Below are 19137 nucleotides of genomic sequence, written 5' to 3' on the forward strand. Positions count from 1 at the left end.
CCCTGGTCCGGGAAGATCCCACATGCCGCGGAGCGGCTGGGCCCGTGAGCCATGGCCGCTCAGCCTGCGCGTCCAGAGCCTGTGCTCCACAACGGGGAGGCCACAACAGTGAGAGGCCCGTGTACAGCAAAAAAAAAAAAAAAGACTTATAAACAGAAAAATTATTTATATGAAACAAATAATACCTTTACATTTTAAGGGTAGCATTCTGTTCTATAGTATCAAAGATGATTTACATAGATTAATAGAAAATTGAGTCTTTAATATATGTACTAGGAATTTTGTGGTAAATATAAAAAATAGATTACATGGCTTTTGATATTCAATGTTTTAATGAAACATTAACCAGCAGATTAGAACATTCCTTTTAAAATTGGTTTGCAACAGAGCCAAGCAATAGAAAGCCAGACTGTAGTAAGCTTGTGTCTCATGATCCTCTTCAAACACTAAAGAAACTCTCCAATCATTTTGCATGATGACTCCTATTCCCTATTTAAAGTTTTTTGTCTGGCAGCAATATAAACATCAGCTTCATCCACTCACAATTATAATTTAACTATTACGGCTATTGTAGAAGGTAAGATGAAAGCTGAAAACATAATAATGTTTAACTTACCTCAGTAATCTATGAAATACATTTGGGATTTGTGACTGGATGAAACAGACATTTTCCTCCCCAATCTAATAGTAATAGACCAAATAACACCAGAAAGACATCAGGCACAGAAAGGCAAGTTTTTCAACAATTCAGTATCATGGGTAATATCATAATCACACTTGGCAAAACTTGCCAAAATTTTGATGCAAAATACTAATTTCTTTGAGATTAAGTTCCAAGTCCAAACAGGAGACAACTTGCTCAAAGAGATGGACCATGAACCAACTCTGAGAACCTGTTTCAGGGCTTCCCTGGTGGCACAGTGGTTAAGAATCCGCATGCCAACGTAGGGGACACGGATTCGAGCCCTGGTCTGGGAAGATCCCGCATGCTGTGGAGCAACTAAACCCGTGCGCCACAACTACTGAGCCTGAGCTCTAGAGCCCGTGAGCCACAACTACTGAGCCCACGTGCCACAACTGCTGAAGCCCACGTGCCTACAGCCCATGCTCCGCAACAAGAGAAGCCACTGCAATGAGAAACCCGCGCACTGCAACGAAGAGTAGCCCCTGCTCGCAGCAACTAGAGAAAGCCCACGTGCAGCAATGAAGACCCAACGCAGCCAAAAATAAATAAATTAAAATAAATAAATAATTTTTAAAGGCCTGTTTGAAAAGAGAAGTTCTTTATATTGATATTTAATCAACCGGCTAATACTATCAGTTCAATTTCTTAGTAGATAGCTCCCAGAATTTATGGGGACTGGTTTGTCCAAAGAGGTAGTGTTCTAAGACTGTTTTAGCATACAGTCTGTTCCCATGTAGCTTCATGGGGAGCATAGAACAGAAAAATAAAAATGTATACATACCTTCAGATGTATACATGATCTACAAATACAAATGCTAGAATTTTTTTCCCCCAAAGGAAATAATGATGGTAGGGACCTTTTAGTAATTGGAAACCTTCCAGCTGATGACAATTATTAAAAACTGGACAAAATATATTTTAAAAATCTTTTGGAAAGCATTAAAGATCCAACAAGATGGCGGTAAGTCATCATTATAAGAACAGGGAGAAGATGGAAATCAGAAATGGAGATCTTGCCCAGCATGGAGAGCCACTTTAGCACTGGGGGCATTTCTTAACAGGGAAGAAATGACTGAGCAGCTGAGCTGTGTGTTTAGCTGTCTCACAAGGTCAGGGGAACAAAAATGGAGTCTAGGATCTTCCAGGAGTGGGAAATCTAGTAAAACACCCCATACTTTCGGCTGAGACCCTTAAGAGCTACAACCTAAGGGTAAAGATGAACCAGAAGTAAACTAGGTCCTGCAGTACTGATTTGTGTCATTTCATTGGCTTGGAAAACTTCACACCCTGAACTTGGATTGAACTGATCACAGGTGGCGGAAGCAAATGAAAACCCTCTCTGGAAAAAAAAGAAATCATCCTACTTTCAGATTATTTCTACACATATTTTCAAATATTAAATCCAGCACACAAAAATAATTAGGGGTATGAAAAGGCAAGAGAATTAGCAGAATAATAGGCAAAAGAAATAATGATAAAGGTCATAGGGTTAGAGTAGTACAGTCAATCTTTTAAGATTATTCTTAATATAATATTGTAAAAATGTGGTAGAAAAGAGCTAGAGTCTGTGGGAAGATGAGTGGTGGAGATGGAGAAAGGAGAGAGCAGTGGGAGAGTTACAAGAATAAGAGTCATTTGATGAACACCGTGTTGGAAAAGGTGAATATTTCCCTAACACCACTAGAGGTTATTGGTTGAGGAAATTCTCCTTTAGTTCTTCTCTTTTTAAAGTAACATTACATTTCAATTGTTCAATCATGCATAATGCTTCCTCCTAGCAGAGCTAAACCACAGCAGCTAATAACAAATGATATTCTAAATAGTAGCTTATGTCAGCTAATGAATGATCTGAATCAAGAACTCTTGATGTGAGATCCTATGATACACTTTTGGAAGTCTATGAATCTCCTGAACTTGCATGTTTTAATAGGGAGAGAGTAAGGGAAATTTTCATTCTTTCATCTTCCAGTTCTTCTTTGCCACCTCCTAAAAAAAGTTAACGACTTCCTGTAACCCACAGCAGAGGTTGCAAACTCAAATACCTTCAGGATATAAGAAATTTTAATATAGCTGGCATGGCTAGGGGTGATGGTAGCAGGAAATGATAAAGTGTATGTTGAGCTGCAGAATATACAGCCAGGCTGAAGGCACTCTATTTCTTTTCAATGTGCTTGCTAAACAGTTTTTGAATACCTTATCTCAAAAAATGTGTCTACTGTTTTAAAATTAAATATAAGTTGGAGGTTAAGATGGTGGTCTTGGTCTGAGATGCTTTCCATAGTTCTAAGTGAGAGCCACCTCTCAATATGGAGGATCAGGAGGGCAGAAAATAGGGAAGAATGGTCCCTGGATGTAGATGGGAAAACTAGATCCATGTCAGGGTACCAGTGACACAGGTCACTGTCAATCTCAACTGAGGGAAAAAAAGTGCCTTAGTTGGGGCAGGTGCAGAGAAATCTAAGGAACCTTTAATCACAGGACCCCATCTCTTTAAAACAGAAGTGTTTGAATTTCTCCTACTTACCCTTCCTTTCCCTACTTCCTTCCTAAATAACTGCCTTCTTTAAATTAACTCACCTAGAGCCTAAGTTAAAGAACCAACTTTTATGGAATCTCTACAGTTGCATTATTTAGATACCTAGCTTTAGGGTATGGAATGGAAGTTAGCAATAATGTAACTTCCTTAGAAGACTCTAGTCTGATTCTTATTAATTTTGGTTTGCTTAGACTAGTTTTCAGATAAAACTATTACACAGGGAAAACAAACCTAAATGTTTTATTAATTTCTTCAAAACTCAGACAATATGCAAAATTTTGCACGTGGGTGCAATTTTCTGGAGAGGCTGTCCATAAACGTCATCAGTAATCCATATATATATAAAATGGTAGTGTTGTACACAATGAACTTACCCAATGTTATATGTCAGTTATATCTCAATAAAGCTGGAAAAGGAAAAAAATGCTCCCTAGAAAGTAAATTTATCTCCTAATAACCCTATACTCTTTTTTTTTAAAATTAATTAATTTATTTATGGCTGTGTTGGGTCTTCACTGCTGTGTGCGGGCTTTCTCTAGATGTGGTGAGCAGGTGCTACTCTTCGTTGTGGTGCGCGGGCTTCTCATTGCGGTGGCTTCTCTTTGTTGCAGAGCATGGGCTCTAGGTGCGCAGGCTTCAGTAGTTGTGGCATATGGGCTTAGTAGTTGTGGCTCGCGGGCTCTAGAACGCAGGCTCAGTAGTTATGGCACACGGGCTTAGTTGCTCCACGGCATGTGGGATCTTCCCAGACCAGGGCTCGAACATGTGTCCGCTGCATTGGCAGGTGGATTCTTAACCACTGCGCCACCAGGGAAGCCCCTATACTTTTTATTAATAACTTAGACATACACAAATAAATGGGGGAAAAAAGTCCTACACACACACACACACACACACACACACCACACACACACATATACACACACACAGACGGTGGTTCTCCCTTGTGCTATTTAGGAATAAAATTTTTATAAGATTAGGGACTCTTTGCATTTTAAAAAATTCATTACTTTAGCACTTAGCTAAGAGAACAGGCTTTTAAATGCTTATAATCTTCCATTACAACATCCCACTATTCTGATTCTCTCCCATTGGAAGTGGGAATCACTGTAGAGGCAGGACACCTAGAGATAGAAAGTACTCATTGCTTGGCAAAACTTACACTAGTTTCCTTGCCTACATAATTGCCCCCAATGTACAAGAAGTACTATGTGCACGTCAATGTATGATGAGGACTATTTGGCTGAAATGAAAAGCAGTATTTGACAAGCTCAAGAACCTTAAACGCTTCACTGAAATCTGTAAGACTGACGTTTATCATTGAATGTTCCTTTGGATTTTAAACTGAGGTTTCTAACAACTGCTTTGAACAGACATATGTTTGAGATACAAAATATGGTAAAAATGTGTTACTTGTGTAATACAGTATTTCCATATTATTCCCCTACTGACCTGGATTTCCTTACCCATCGTACAATGTATTCTAATGTGGAAAGCAAGGCATTTATATATTGCTCACAGTAAGAAAAGTATTATCCTCAAAAGTCACCTTTGTCTAAATGGTAAATGTATTCTCTGTTGGCTTCCAAATCTGGAATTTATTCTAGAACCTGCACGTTAAAATAACATGATGTAGTTACCCAGACTTAAAGAGAAAAACACCATTCTAGGAACAAGTATTTCACTGGACCATAATAGTATAGGTTAGGCAAGAAGAAAGAACTACAGACAGTTATTAGAAGGGCAGCAGGGGAATTCTGAATATAAAAGGGTAGGATACCAGGAATACTATGGAACTCTTCTATTGGAAGACAAGGATGAGAAGGATTCATGCTTCCAGAACACAGAAAGGTACATATCAAATACGTAGAAAAAGCAAGGAAAACTCACTGCTTCATTTAAACAACTTTCTTTAAAATTTCAATTTACTCCTTTGAGTGTGGGCTGGACCTGGTGACTTGCTTCTCATGAAAAGAATATAACAAGAAGTGACAGGATGTCACTTTTGAGACTAAGTTATAAAAAACTGTTACTCTCATATTGCTTGCACTCTCTCTGCCTCTTGCTTGCTTGCTCTCATGAAGCAAGTTGTCATGTGTGAGGTGCCCTGTGGAGAAGCCCACGTGGTGAGGAACTGAGGGTGTCCTCTGGTAAAGGCCAGCAAGGAACTGAGGCCCTCAGTTCAACAGCCCATAGGAACTGAATCCTTCCAACAACCACGTGCATAAACCTGAAAGGGGAGCCTTTTCCAGTTGAGCCCTGAGATGACTACAGCCCAGGCTGTCATTTTTTTTTTTTTTTTGCTGCTCCTTACAGCTTGCAGGATCTTAGTTCCCTGACCAGGGATTGAACCTGGGCCCTTGGCAGTGAAAGTGCAGAGTCCTAACCACTGGACCGCCAGGACACTCCCCAGGCTGCATCTTGACTGCAGCCTGTGAGAGACCCTGACCCACAGAATGCAGCTAAGTAGCATCTAGATTCCTGACCCACAGAAACTGTCAGACAGTAAATGTTGCTGTTTTAAGCTACCAAGTTTTATGGTAATTGGTTATATAGCAATAGATAACCAATACAAGGACCTATATTCACAAGGGTACCCAATAATGATAAACAGAATATAACCAACACTTCCCATATCTTATATATATATATATATATATTTTTATTTTTGGTGGCCACAAGGCTTGTGGGATCTTAGTTCCCCAACCAGGGATCGAACCCAGGCCCTTGGCAGTGAAAGCGCAGAGTTCTAACCACCGCACTGCCAGGGAATTCCCTAACTTTAAATGTTATAATGAATCACTCCCTAACACCATACACAAAAATAAGCTCAAAATGGATTAAAGACCTAAATGTAAGGCCAGAAACTATCAAACTCTTAGAGGAAAACATAGGCAGAACACTCTATGACATAAATCACAGCAAGATCCTTTCTGACCCACCTCCTAGAGTAATGGAAATAAAAACAAAAATAAACAAATGGGACCTAATGAAACTTCAAAGCTTTTGCACAGCAAAGGAAACCATAAACAAGACCAAAAGACAACCCTCAGAATGGGAGAAAATATTTGCAAATGAAACAACTGACAAAGGATTAATCTCCAAAATTTACAAGCAGCTCATGCAGCTCAATAACAAAAAAACCAACAACCCAATCCAAAAATGGGCAGAAGACCTAAATAGACATTTCTCCAAAGAAGATATACAGACTGCCAACAAACACATGAAAGAATGCTCAACATCATTAATCATTAGAGAAATGCAAATCAAAACTACAATGAGATATCATCTCACACCAGTCAGAATGGCCATCATCAAAAAATCTAGAAACAATAAACGCTGGAGAGGGTGTGGAGAAAAGGGAACACTCTTGCACTGCTGGTGGGAATGTGAATTGGTTCAGCCACTATGGAGAACAGTATGGAGGTTCCTTAAAAAACTACAAATAGAACTACCATATGACTCAGCAATCCCACTACTGGGCATATACCCTGAGAAAACCAAAATTCAAAAACAGTCATGTACCAAAATGTTCATTGCAGCTCTATTTACAATAGCCCAGAGATGGAAACAACCTAAGTGCCCATCATCAGATGAATGGATAAAGAAGATGTGGCACATATATACAATGGAATATTACTCAGCCATAAAAAGAAACGAAATTGAGCTATTTGTAATGAGGTGGATAGACCTAGAGTCTGTCATACAGAGTGAAGTAAGTCAGAAAGAAAAAGACAAATACCGTATGCTAACACATATATATGGAATTTAAGAAGAAAAAAAAAATGTCATGAAGAACCTAGGGGTAAGACAGGAATAAAGACACAGACCTACTGGAGAATGGGCTTGAGGATATGGGGAGGGGGAAGGGTGAAATGTGACAGGGCGAGAGAGAGTCATGGACATATACACACTAACAAATGTAAGGTAGATAGCTAGTGGGAAGCAGCCGCATGGCACAGGGATATCGGCTCGGTGCTTTGTGACGGCCTGGAGGGGTGGGATAGGGAGGGTGGGAGGGAGGGAGACGCAAGAGGGAGGAGATATGGGAACATATGTATATGTATGACTGATTCACTTTGTTATAAAGCAGAAACTAACACACCATTGTAAAGCAATTATACCCCAATAAAGATGTTAAAAAAAAATGTTATAATGAATAACTTCCAGATAAGGAAAAAACAAAATGACAAAGAGGATTTTAAGTGACTTAGAGATGAAGGATGGCAGTGGTGATATCAGATACAAAATTCATAAATCTCTAGTTTCTTAGGTATCAAAACACAAGTCAAGGGGCTTCCCTGGTGGCGCAGTGGTTGAGAGTCCGCCTGCCGATGCAGGGGACACGGGTTCGTGCCCTGGTCCGGGAAGATCCCACGTGCTGCGGAGCAGCTGGGCCCGTGAGCCATGGCCGCTGAGCCTGCGCGTCCGGAGCCCGTGCTCCGCAACGGGAGAGGCCACAACAGTGAGAGGCCCGCCCACAGTAAAAACAAAACAAAACAAAAACAAAAACAAAAAACACAAGTCAAGAATAGCTTTCTGTCTCTTCCTTGTTCCCACTGAATTTTTCATGAACATTGGGCTGCCGGAATGTATATACTGTTTAGGAAAAGAAAAACACAAAACATTTTTTTTTTAGAAATAAATGTATAATAATATATAAATGTGAGAGATGTTGCTAGTCATAATAACTGATGTTCCAGACATTGTGCTACGCACATTATGTGTATTATCTTATTTAATCATCACACCCTATGGAGTAGGGTTATTTTACAGATGAGGAACCAGAAAATTAGAAAGATTAAGTAATAAAAGTTATACAGCTAGTAAGTGGCATAATTAGAACTTAACCAAGCTCATTTGACCCCAGGGCTATTTACCATTATGAAAAGCTGCCTCCACTAAAAAAACAACCAAAACCCACAAAACTTAGTATCTATACATGGACTGCTTATGAAAACAGGCCAGTGACAACAGGTTATACGTGTAATTTTATCCTCTTTGCAAAGCGCTCATAAAAAGGATATAACCTTACCCATAACATTCTTAGATAAAGGGTAGTAAAGGCTCTGAAACACTTTAAAAATTGTAGCTAAGAGTTATCTAGCACTAACTATGGACCACATAGTTGTCCTTATTATTTTACATATTTTATTACATCTTCATAGCATTCCTATGATACAGGTAATATTATAATCCCCATTTTACAGATAAGGAAAGTAATCATTCTTATGGTTAAGTAATTTGCCCAAGGTCACACAAGCACTAAGTGGTAGAGTCAGTATCTGAACACAGGCAGTCTGGCTCCAGGGTCTGTTGTCTAAACTAGTGCATTTTACTGCCTCAAAAAACCAAAAGTTAAAACGGTGTTCAGAGTTAATGAAAAAACTGTCCATTTGGATACCTAACTAAATTACGGATCTAAGCACCATACTCACAGCCCAAGTCTTTACAATTTGTGATGCAAAACACCTTGAAACAAGTTAATCTAAAAGTTAGTTAAAAGATGGTTAACCTTTTAAATAATGATAAAATATGAATCAATAAAACAACTGAAAATGTTCAAAGTGAAAAGTTCTATTCAACAAAGCATCTGTCCATGGAAAGAACTTTCTAACATGTTAAGAACTTACTACTGGATAAGGGAGTGTGCAGATGAAAAGCTATTTATTTTCACATTCTAGCTCTTTGGTGTGTTTATGTTCATAATCAGTTTTCAGGCAGTATCTCTCATACTTAAAATATACTGAAATTATTCCTGTTTATCTCTCTGCTTCCTATCTCTAGTTGCTATACTGACTTTCATATCCCGATTAGGGCAGCACTGAAGTTCATTTATACCCTTCATCCGATTTACAAGTCTGTCCACTATCCAACTTTTAGGTGCTTTTTGTTGTTGTTCTAACAGTTGTACCATTAACAACCTTCATTTCATGTCAACCTTTATAACAGCATTTCTTTTTTCCTTTTTCGTGGGGGTGGGGGGAAGTATGTGTTACAGACCATTTTGAGAACCTGTTATAGGAAGAAGTACATATATGCATATAGAATGGTGTTTGTATGTAATTTTAAGGAGTTTAGAACCCGCCTCCCTAAAGCTCACCTGTTTAATTCAGGTTAAAAATCTTGCTGTATACTTATTGTGTTTACAACATAGTAGACTTAAGGAATACAAATACAACAACAGAAGACGTGAATTACAAGAAAAAGGCTTCTGGTATCCATATACCAATCAAAAATCAGAGGGTTTTATGTCTAAAGTATAAAATTCATAGCCAAAAGAAAAAAAAAAAAGAAGCATGCCTAACTATTTAGGATAAAGATAACATTTGATAATGTTTTCAGGAAAAACATGGAAGGAAGAATATGAGAAAACAAATCATCCTTTTCTTCTAAGTGGAATGACCATGACTATATAGGAGTTGGAAAAAGAGGATTCAAGGAACTACTCACTTTATGTAAAATATTTCATCTATCAACAGTGGTTTGTACTTGTGCTATAGAGTACCACGCTGATAAGAAATCCAAATGAAAAATCCTTTACAAATTCAAAAACTATATAAATATGAGTATGTACTTTCAAATAAGTATCATAAAACTCTCTTCCATTCTTGAGTTGCAAATACATCTTAATTTTGTTGTCACCTTAAATAACACTGTCCTTTGAAGGACAGTGCCATTTTTAAAGAGATTTAAAAGAATTTATTACAAAAAGATTAATCTCAAATTCCTCTGAAAGTATCTGCTGTGGATAAAAGCCTGTCTATTTTCAGAACACTGGTCTGGACTTTGGCCCTTAACCTTGCACATGTAGTCAAAAGTCCTATAAAACTGTCAACATGGCCTGCCATCTGCATCAAGGGTCATTTCTACACTTGAAATTATGTGTTATAACATGCAAACTAAAAACTTAAAAAACTAAGACATAAGGAATGTTGCTATCCTTTAGCAGCACCTGATTACTGAAAAATTTCAATACAAATTCATTGCAGAAATTTTAGAAAATGAAGAAAATTATGATGATGATGATGATGAACAACAATAACAGGAAGGGTGCTACATATCTCATTTGTTTTGCCTGAGCTAATCATTTGTCATATACATTATTTTACTTAATCTTAACAACTCTACGAGATAGATTTATTGTAAAAAATAAAAAAAGACCTACTTTTATCACAATCTTATAGACAAGGAATTTAAGACTATGAATGTTACATGTATTCACATAGCTAGTAGGCGACAGAGTCAGGAATTAAACTCACATCTGATTTCAGAACCAGAGCTCTCATTCACTAACATATATTGCCCAATAAAGAAAAGTAAAATCATCTGTAATCCCACCAGCCAGATACAACCACTGCCAACGTGATCATTATCTCACCAATGCTACTTTCTCCTCTGACACCCAAACAATCCCAATTCTCTCCCTCTTCAGGCAACCGATGTTAGTTTGGGGTATTCTTCTGGACATTTTCCCCTTTGAATGTGTACTCATGTATCTATACAAATATATACTTAATTTGTTAAATTATATAAGTAACATCATGTTATATGTAACGTTGCTGTGATAGGAAACAGAGGCACAGAGACGTTACATGACATGCTTAAGATCACAGAACTAGTTAGGGGAAAATCATAATTGAAACACAATAAGACACATTTAATTAAAAATGACCCTAAACCTTTACACCTTGTTTTTCCTGATTGTTTAGAAAAACTTTAAAATCTTGTGTCATACACCTCAGGATCATCACTATGATAATAACAGAATTAGATAACATTTATAAGCATTTACTATAAAACAAGCATTGTGCTAAGTGCTCTAGATTTATTAATCTAAGGTTACCATTTCCATTTTTACAACTGAGGAAACAGGCTTAGACAGGTTAAGTGACTTGCCTAAAATCACACAGCTAATAACTAATGCTGTAGGTAGAAAAGTCAGAGTGTAGGGTGAGCATGTTCCTTTATTTTGGGAATTGTTTTATTGAAATCACTGATATCAGTTGGTTACCCTAAAAAGAGAATACAGCCCTGTCTCATATGAAAAAACTGAATTTTCTACTTTTTAATTTAAGGGTCAGTCAAGGGGTGCTTATAGAATTTACACAGCAATAGAATTAGGGACAATGTATTTCTGGACTATACTGTGTCCACTTCAAGAGTTCAACAATAAATCCTGCTTGTGACCTTCCAGAAATCACTTAAATTCTCTAGGCCTAATTTCCCCACTGTAAGACGATTATCAAACACAATTCACTTGACCTCGCCTACTCTGGTAGTTCAGTTATATAACATCATCAATCATCTCCATGGTTCAGCTGCAGAACCAAAACATACTGTTAACTTGTAACTTTTCCTCAGGTTTTCTGCATATAACAAATCTGATTTGAGGAAGAGTAAAACAAATTAAGTATTCTAGAATCTAATGCTATGTAGACTGAATCCTTCAGTTTATTAGACAAATATTCTGGATCAACAGCTATATCCCATTGCAGCTTTCCCTAAACTTTGCAGATCAAATATCAACAACTTGCTCTGGTTTGATCCACAGTTTCCTTTTTCTTGTAGGACAACACTGAAAACTAGTCATGGGTACACAGACACCATGTACAAAAACACAGATCAGGAAAAATATATGTCAATTTCTCAGACACAAAAGCTTTATTCTTCCCACCTAAAATACAGGTAGCAAAAGGTTTAAGTTAATAAGGAAACATCCCCAATTACTCCCCAGAAGTCAACAGCAGAATGAACCCTATAGGTTTGTAAGCAGCCTCCAGCAGCCCTGTAACCCAGTTGGTTCTCCAAGTGTGGCACCTCAACCAGCAGCTTCACCATTAACTGAGAGTTTGTTAGAGAATTGAATTCTCAACCCACCCAGGCTTACTGAATCAGAAATTCTGGGGGTGGGTCTTGCAATCTGTATTTGAACAAGTCCTCCAGGTAATTCTTGAAGCATGCTATAATTTGAGAACTATTGCTCGTTTTACCTTTAGCTTAGGACTGTTGCCTCTGTCTGATATCCTATTTTCCTAAATCTGCATGTGATAATGAATAAAGCAGGTGGACAGGAAGATTTCAGATCACTAGCTTTAACTGCACTATTATGCATGAGTATACAATAAAATATGATCATTATTTGGTTAATATATCCTATGCAAGAGAAATTCAAAGAGGATGGATTATTTGTTTGCTTTATGAGTCTACTAAATTCATTTGTTTATTGTTAATTTTTGGTACTATGTAGAAGATAATAGCTTCAACCCTCAAGTCACTAATCTTATCTCAGTAGAAACTTATTTCCACAGAGCTTAATAACTTTCCTATAAAAGAACAAATCATTAAAAAGTTTCTGTGCCTTAAATCTATTTCAGATAAGAAAAGGAGAGACTGCAGTGTATGGCAATTAACATTTTGGCAATATGTTTTAGTTTCTTCCCGGTTTTCTGAAAATCTTAACTGAGGTTTAGTTTGGTTCAATTCCAATTCAGCAAAGATTCCTGCTTGTGGAAAATATACGTAAGTAATAACACGGACAAGATTTTTCAGTGATTCAGCACTGGCAATCTAACCAACAGCAGCTACCTTGCTTCTTGACAATAACAAAAGCTAGATTAGATTAAGGATGTCAGATGGGCAATCAGGAAGTGAAAGATTAGTCTCCCTACAATCATTCTGATTTGCAAATCTGGAAAAGAAAAGGCCTCTGATAGGGTTTCTCTTCCAAAACTCAATGCAGGAATAGAGAATTAGTGCATTTATTTATTTTACTTTATTACACTAAAATTTGCGTAATGAAATGCAGAGCATAATATTCCATTGCCCAAGAAATGTGACAGTACCTCAAAACATGAAAAAATTTTGTTCCTTTTAGAAATAGAAAAGCTATTCCTAACACATATCTGCGATTGATTTAAACTGAATAGTCACTTACAACAGTGGATGAAGCCCAAGTTTCCGCAACCTGCAAGTGAAATCCCCTAGGTCTTTCAATATTCAAAACTGATTCATAGAATCAAACGTCTCTGATTAGGTTTGGCTCAAGTTTTTGCCTACTGTCTTTTTTTAAAACATGTCTTATTTGGCTTCAGAGGTATAGTATCCTGCTATTTCAGATTACAGCTACTGATAACTTCCCTAGAACTAGAAATCACCTTATTCTGCTGATCTGTAATGCTGTAAATATGTAGTAGTTGCATCCACTGGGCAATTTTAATGAGCAGGAATAAACAAAAGACCTAAAACCAAGTCTTGTAAAGTTTTTTACTGAAGCTCTGATCTGTATACTCAACTAGAGCTGTGAACATTTCTGACACAGCTCTACAGACTCACTGTAGAGTGAGTGTAAAGGATGTTGCCAGGCAACTCGTCTAAGTTTGGAAGAATCTAAGCCTTGATAATGAGTCTGTCTCAGGTTTGCTCCCACACAAGAAGGGTTTTAGTGAACTCCCACATGTGCTTACAGGCCATTCATGAGAAGAGGTATTTCTAACAGTGAGCGTCCAGGAGTCCAAATCAGGAACCTACAATGTTTCTTTTTTAATTCAAGTATAATGTTTCCAACATCACAACTATTTTCTGTAACTGTCCAGAAAACCAACAGGGATTAGGCAAAAAAGGTCATATGCAAAGGGCCAGTGTTGAATGAACATTTTTATTCACACTTGAATGTTCCTGACTGCACATGGCCAAAGCAAAATTTCAAGTATCTCAGATCACAAAAATCACCCTGAAAACGTATCTACTGAATTATTTTAATCTTTTGAAAATTATCTTTGAAGCTGTTTTCAATACTTACATAATTATATCAATAATCAAAAAGGATGTTCAGTAAAAACAGTGCTCTAGTGAGGAGAATATGCAATCACAGTTGCAAAAGAGGTAGCGGCTATGTTTTTATGAATAATATACGTGCAAAACACTGCTCCGCTTGATGGGCCTGATCCAAACCTCCCTCTTTCAAAGCAGATACTTTGCATGCATGCTTACCAGGGCAGTATGCATCCACGTCCAGTTTCTGAGCTGAAGTGAGGGTTGGTGAGCCAAGCTCGGATTCTGGAATTCGTGGGCTCTCAACAAACTTTGCCTTCCTCAGAGGGGCTAAGGACAAAAGAGAGACAGAGAGAGAGAGCGAGAGAAAAAAAAAAAGAGAGAGGAAAATAGAAAGGAAGGAAGAAAGAAAAAGGAAAGAGAAACAGAGGGAAAGAGAAAGGAAAGAGAAACATAGAGGGGTCATGAGTAAGGGGAACAGCAGGCAACAGATGGAAGCACTTAAATGAACGACACACTCTGTCAGACTCAGATCAGGTTACCCTATTTTTTTTGTGCCAGAAAAAAAATTAACTGCATTCTACATAGAGGAGATGGGTCTTGTTAAAAGTCACTGCACACTGGAAAAGCTAAAATCTAATAATCAAAACTATGAGCATAAGTTGTAACTGTCTATCACCTTTAGCTATTTTCTCTCTCCTTATAAAGCAAGAGCTTTCTTATTTTGTCTTCCTTTGCCGTTAAATACAGGTATTGACTGAGTAAAGTATAGGACTAAGTTTTAAGATTTTGTTTATAATAATTGTAATCAAAAGTCTTCTTTATCTAGAAATAACTATTATATAATACTGGGTTGTGATAAATACCTTAAGTAAGATTAATCTATTGATATTTAGCTTAACAAGGAAATCAATTATCTAACCGCTCAGCTGTTAGGTAAGAAGTCAAAACTGCTAGTGGACTAAAATATTAACTAGGCCATGCCAGTTTACAACTGGATGCTAAAGATAAAGAGATGTGATTTAGTTACAAATATAATCATGAGGTCTATGGAACAGTAATATTGCATGCCATGGAAAACATTCATTCTTGTAAGAAATGAATGAACGAAAAAAGTATAATTCATGAATTGAAAGTTTTCATATTGAAAGCTCATATAAATTTTATTTAATGGTTTTAAGGGGAAAAGTTAAGGAACATTATTGATATACATTTAAATAATCAGTTAAATATATTAAAAGTTATAATTATGAAGATTGCTTTGGTACTTTTAAACTGAGTTCTATTAAATAAACTGTAATAGGGTGAAAGTGCTTAGCATAATACTGGTGCAAAAGTAACGGTTGAATCTGAAACTGACTTATATGCATTACACATATCATAACTATAGGTGTCCCAGACATGTGAGTGCTTAAGATCACATTACTTTTTTCAAAAGTTTCTGCATGTTCTTCAAAATCCTCATCCATTACTGATTCACAGGGGGATTTTAAGTTATTCCTAAAACACCCTGTAAAAAGTAATATAAAACTTTGTCATTACAATGACCAGAATTCTCCTCTATTTTCTTTGGAGAACAAAAATATAAAGTTTTTAAAAAATAGAAAATATTTTTGATATGTGCCAATACTCAAAACCTGCAGTCAACTAAACCACACCTTAAATCTTAAGGTATGTATGTATATTTTAAGTGTATGTTAAAAAAAACAAATTAAAGCCTTACTGTCTCCATGGCAACAAAGGCTAAGGGTGCTAACAGTATGGTTCTCTGCCAAAAGCAAGCTCTGGAATAGCAAAACCCTCACCTCTGATGAGAGGTAAAACTTGAGCCTATTTTTAAAAATCACTATCACAAACGAAGATCTCAAATGATTTATACGCAAATCTGCAGGCTACTTATAGCCAATATTAGAATCTCTTTCACTCTAATCTCACCAATTCGAAACTAATGAAACATTTTATTTATCCAATATTGCTTTGTATAGGAGAAATTATTATAATTTAATTCTTAAATCTCTTAAGTCCTTTACTAGAATTTTATTATTCTATTTTATCATGGCAGTAGAATGATTATTTTACCTGCTGAGTTCTGACAAAGACAACCCTGGTCCCTGTTCAAGGGACTCTATACATCTAAAAATCTTAGTAACAATTTCTATAATGAAATTTGGGGCTAGTAGACAGACAGAAATCAGCAACTTAGGGTAGATATGTAAGAAAGAAATTGAAAGATGGCAGGAGAAATTGAGGGAGGTATGAAGAACGTATTAAGAATTATGAGATGGAGTCAAGGGGGAAAATCAGGATCCTAGACATCTGTGAAACTCAACACCATGCAGACTTTTCTCTCTTTTCCCTTCTCAGGGAATCCCAACTGTTACCTTTATAGCTCATCCTGGACATTTAATTCTGTTTTTCTACCTTCATCTCTAACTGTGATCCATGGGACACTGTACATGTCTAATAATGAATTTTCATTATTCTATAAGGTAGATAATAATGTCACTCTCAGTCAAATTACAGAAAACTAGCGTTACCTGTAAGTCAATCACACAGAAGAGGTACAATCACAGGCATGACAGATTGTCCAATAGTCTTAACACTACTTGGTGGAGAACATAACAGGTCAACATGGAAGATGGGACACAGTAGTTCATGTGGAAGCCTAGAATTCCAATATATTTTATTGTAAAATAAATGGTATATAAGATTAATCAGATGGGTAAAAGAAATCTTTGTCAAAAGGGTTTACCAGATAGTTTTTTTAAAAAGTGGTTGAAATGAGATGGGTAGGGGACTCTAAAACCAAACCAGGTATTTTATTATGATATGAGAGATAACAGGAAACTACTACCAACAATGGGAATATGATTCTTATGCTGTAAGAGACTTGAGTTTGGGAATCTGGCAGAGTTGAGAGGAGGATGCATACTGGTTAAGAATATGGGTTTAGTCATTTCAAAGATTGAGGTTGTAGCTCTAGTACGTATAAGTAAGAAGAAACTGGGCAAGTTAGTTAACGTTACTAAGGCTCAGTTTTCTCAAAAAGTCACAGTATTATTATGAGGCTTAAATAATTCCAAGCATGTAAAGTACTTAGCATAGTGCTTGGATATGATGATATAGTTCATCTAGGAGTTTATTAAGACATGGAGCAGGGAGGGCAATGGCTATGGAAAACAAAGTAAGCATGGGGTTCCAAGACATAGCATGGAGGGGTAGTATAGCACGGTAATATAGTAACGAGGGGTTGGATAAGAGAGGAATGAAGGGTCTGAGCCCTGAAACCAGAAAGCCTAAGTTAGATCCCATCTCTTCCACTTTTTCCTAGCTGTGAGAATTCTTCTGTGCCTAAGTTTCTTCATCAGCTACTTGGAGCTAATAACAGCAGCTACACCATGGGGGAGTTGTTAAGGATTACACTAATTAATTCAAATAAAATGCTCAGAACAGCGCCTAGAACAGAATCACTCCTCTATAAATGTTAGCTGTTTTTATCATTGTTTCTGCTGTTGTTGTCATCATTATCACCGTCACAGATGCAGCACTATTTGGAAAGTCTGAATGTGTGTGTGAGGGGGGTAAAACAAAGACCTTTAAGATGGCATGGCGGAATGACAAAAATGGTGATATTACCAATTTTGTTTTTAAAATTGAGAAGGGAATAATGTTGAAGAAAACATGTTATACCTTAGAAGGTGGTAGAATACCCAAATCAAAGTGGTCTAGGTTAGACAATGAGAAATATGTGGGTACATAAAGAAAGTTAAACACTATGATTTAGACCACTGGTTCTCAAACTGTGGTGCCTGGACCAGCAGCATAGCATCATCTGGGAGCTGGTTAAAAATGCAGATGATCAGACCCCATGTCAAATCAGCTGATGATCAGAAACTCAAGAGGGTACAGTCCCAGCAATCTGTGCTTAGCAAGCCCTCCAAGTGATTCTGAAGCACACTGAAGTTTGTAGACACTGAATTAGTGAGAGAGAGATCTATAAATACCTCATGAAAACAGATCATTAAAAGGCCTTTTCTAAGAAAAAAGTTGAAAGAAAACAGAAATCAAGGCCTCATCTCTGAAAGAATTAACGTCTATCGTGAAAGTTAGGATTTCTTCTCAGTCACTCTTTTAGCAATATAACTCTTGTGTTATGGTTTTTTTTTTTTTTAAACAGTTCCAAGTAATAAAGTATCCATTATTTGGGGCCTATTTTGAAGAGAGACCAAATATGTCTGTACTCACTGATTCTTACCAAGATCATTGAGGGGTGGAGGACAGGGTAATAAGAGCACTCAGATATATCACAAAGAAATGTTAATGGTGAAAGAGAAAATCCACCTATGGAGATCCTCTGTAAACTGAGATGCTATAGATGATGCTGAAGCACACCTAATTCAAGCAATTACAAAGGCATTAAAATATAAATTTTAATAACTATTGAAATATTTGTCTTTGATAAAAGTTTCATAGCAAAGGGGAATTTTTAGGGATAAACTGTCACAAGACTCAGATACTCATGGAAGAATGGTATGGGGGCAGATAAAATAAAGCAAGGACCAGGAAAATGAGAACTGAAGGATAAATATAAAGATGTGCAGAACATAAAGTACCAAGAAAGTACTTTCACAAAGTTGGTTTTGAGATTAAAAGCAGATTCAGTAAGCTTCATCTAAAAACAAATTCACTGTCAAATGAATATGGTATCTACTAAATGTGAAAGGAGGGTAAAATGATTTTAGCTATAGGCAAGGAAAAGAAATACAAGGCACCCAAGTTAGAAAGGAAGAAGTAAAATTATCTTTGTTCGCAGATGACACAATCTTAAATGTAGAAAATCCTAAAGATTCCACTAATAAATGAACTCAGCAAAGTTGTAGGATACAAAATCAATACACAAAAATACACTAACAATGAACAATCTGAAAAAGAAATTAAGAAAACAATTCAATTTAAAATAACAAAAAGAATACGTAGGAATACATTTAATCAAGGAAGCTAAAGACTTGGAACACTGAAACTACAAAATGTTGCTGAACGAAATTAAAGACACAAACAAATGGAAGGATAACCCTTGTTCACGAATTGGAAGACTTAATGTTGTTAAGATGGCAATACTACCCAAAGTGATCCATAGATTCAA

The 19137-nt window shown here is 36.8% G+C and overlaps 1 protein-coding gene across 8 annotated transcripts in view; it reads right to left on the reverse strand.

Annotated features, from left to right (window-relative positions):
• TANC2 (tetratricopeptide repeat, ankyrin repeat and coiled-coil containing 2) overlaps positions 1-19137 on the reverse strand; it is a 357539-nt gene that overhangs the window by 171797 nt on the left and 166605 nt on the right. For 5 of the 8 annotated variants that reach the window (XM_060290544.1, XM_030843270.2, XM_060290541.1 and 2 more), the window contains one exon: positions 14214-14324. The exons of the other annotated variants lie outside the window; for them this stretch is intronic. In XM_060290544.1, the coding sequence (XP_060146527.1) occupies positions 14214-14324 (111 nt within the window). The remainder of the gene's footprint in view (positions 1-14213; positions 14325-19137) is intronic. 8 annotated transcript variants of the gene reach the window in all.

Source organism: Globicephala melas, chromosome 20, assembly GCF_963455315.2.
Source record: "Globicephala melas chromosome 20, mGloMel1.2, whole genome shotgun sequence".
In the NCBI taxonomy this organism is placed as follows: Eukaryota; Metazoa; Chordata; class Mammalia; order Artiodactyla; family Delphinidae; genus Globicephala; species Globicephala melas.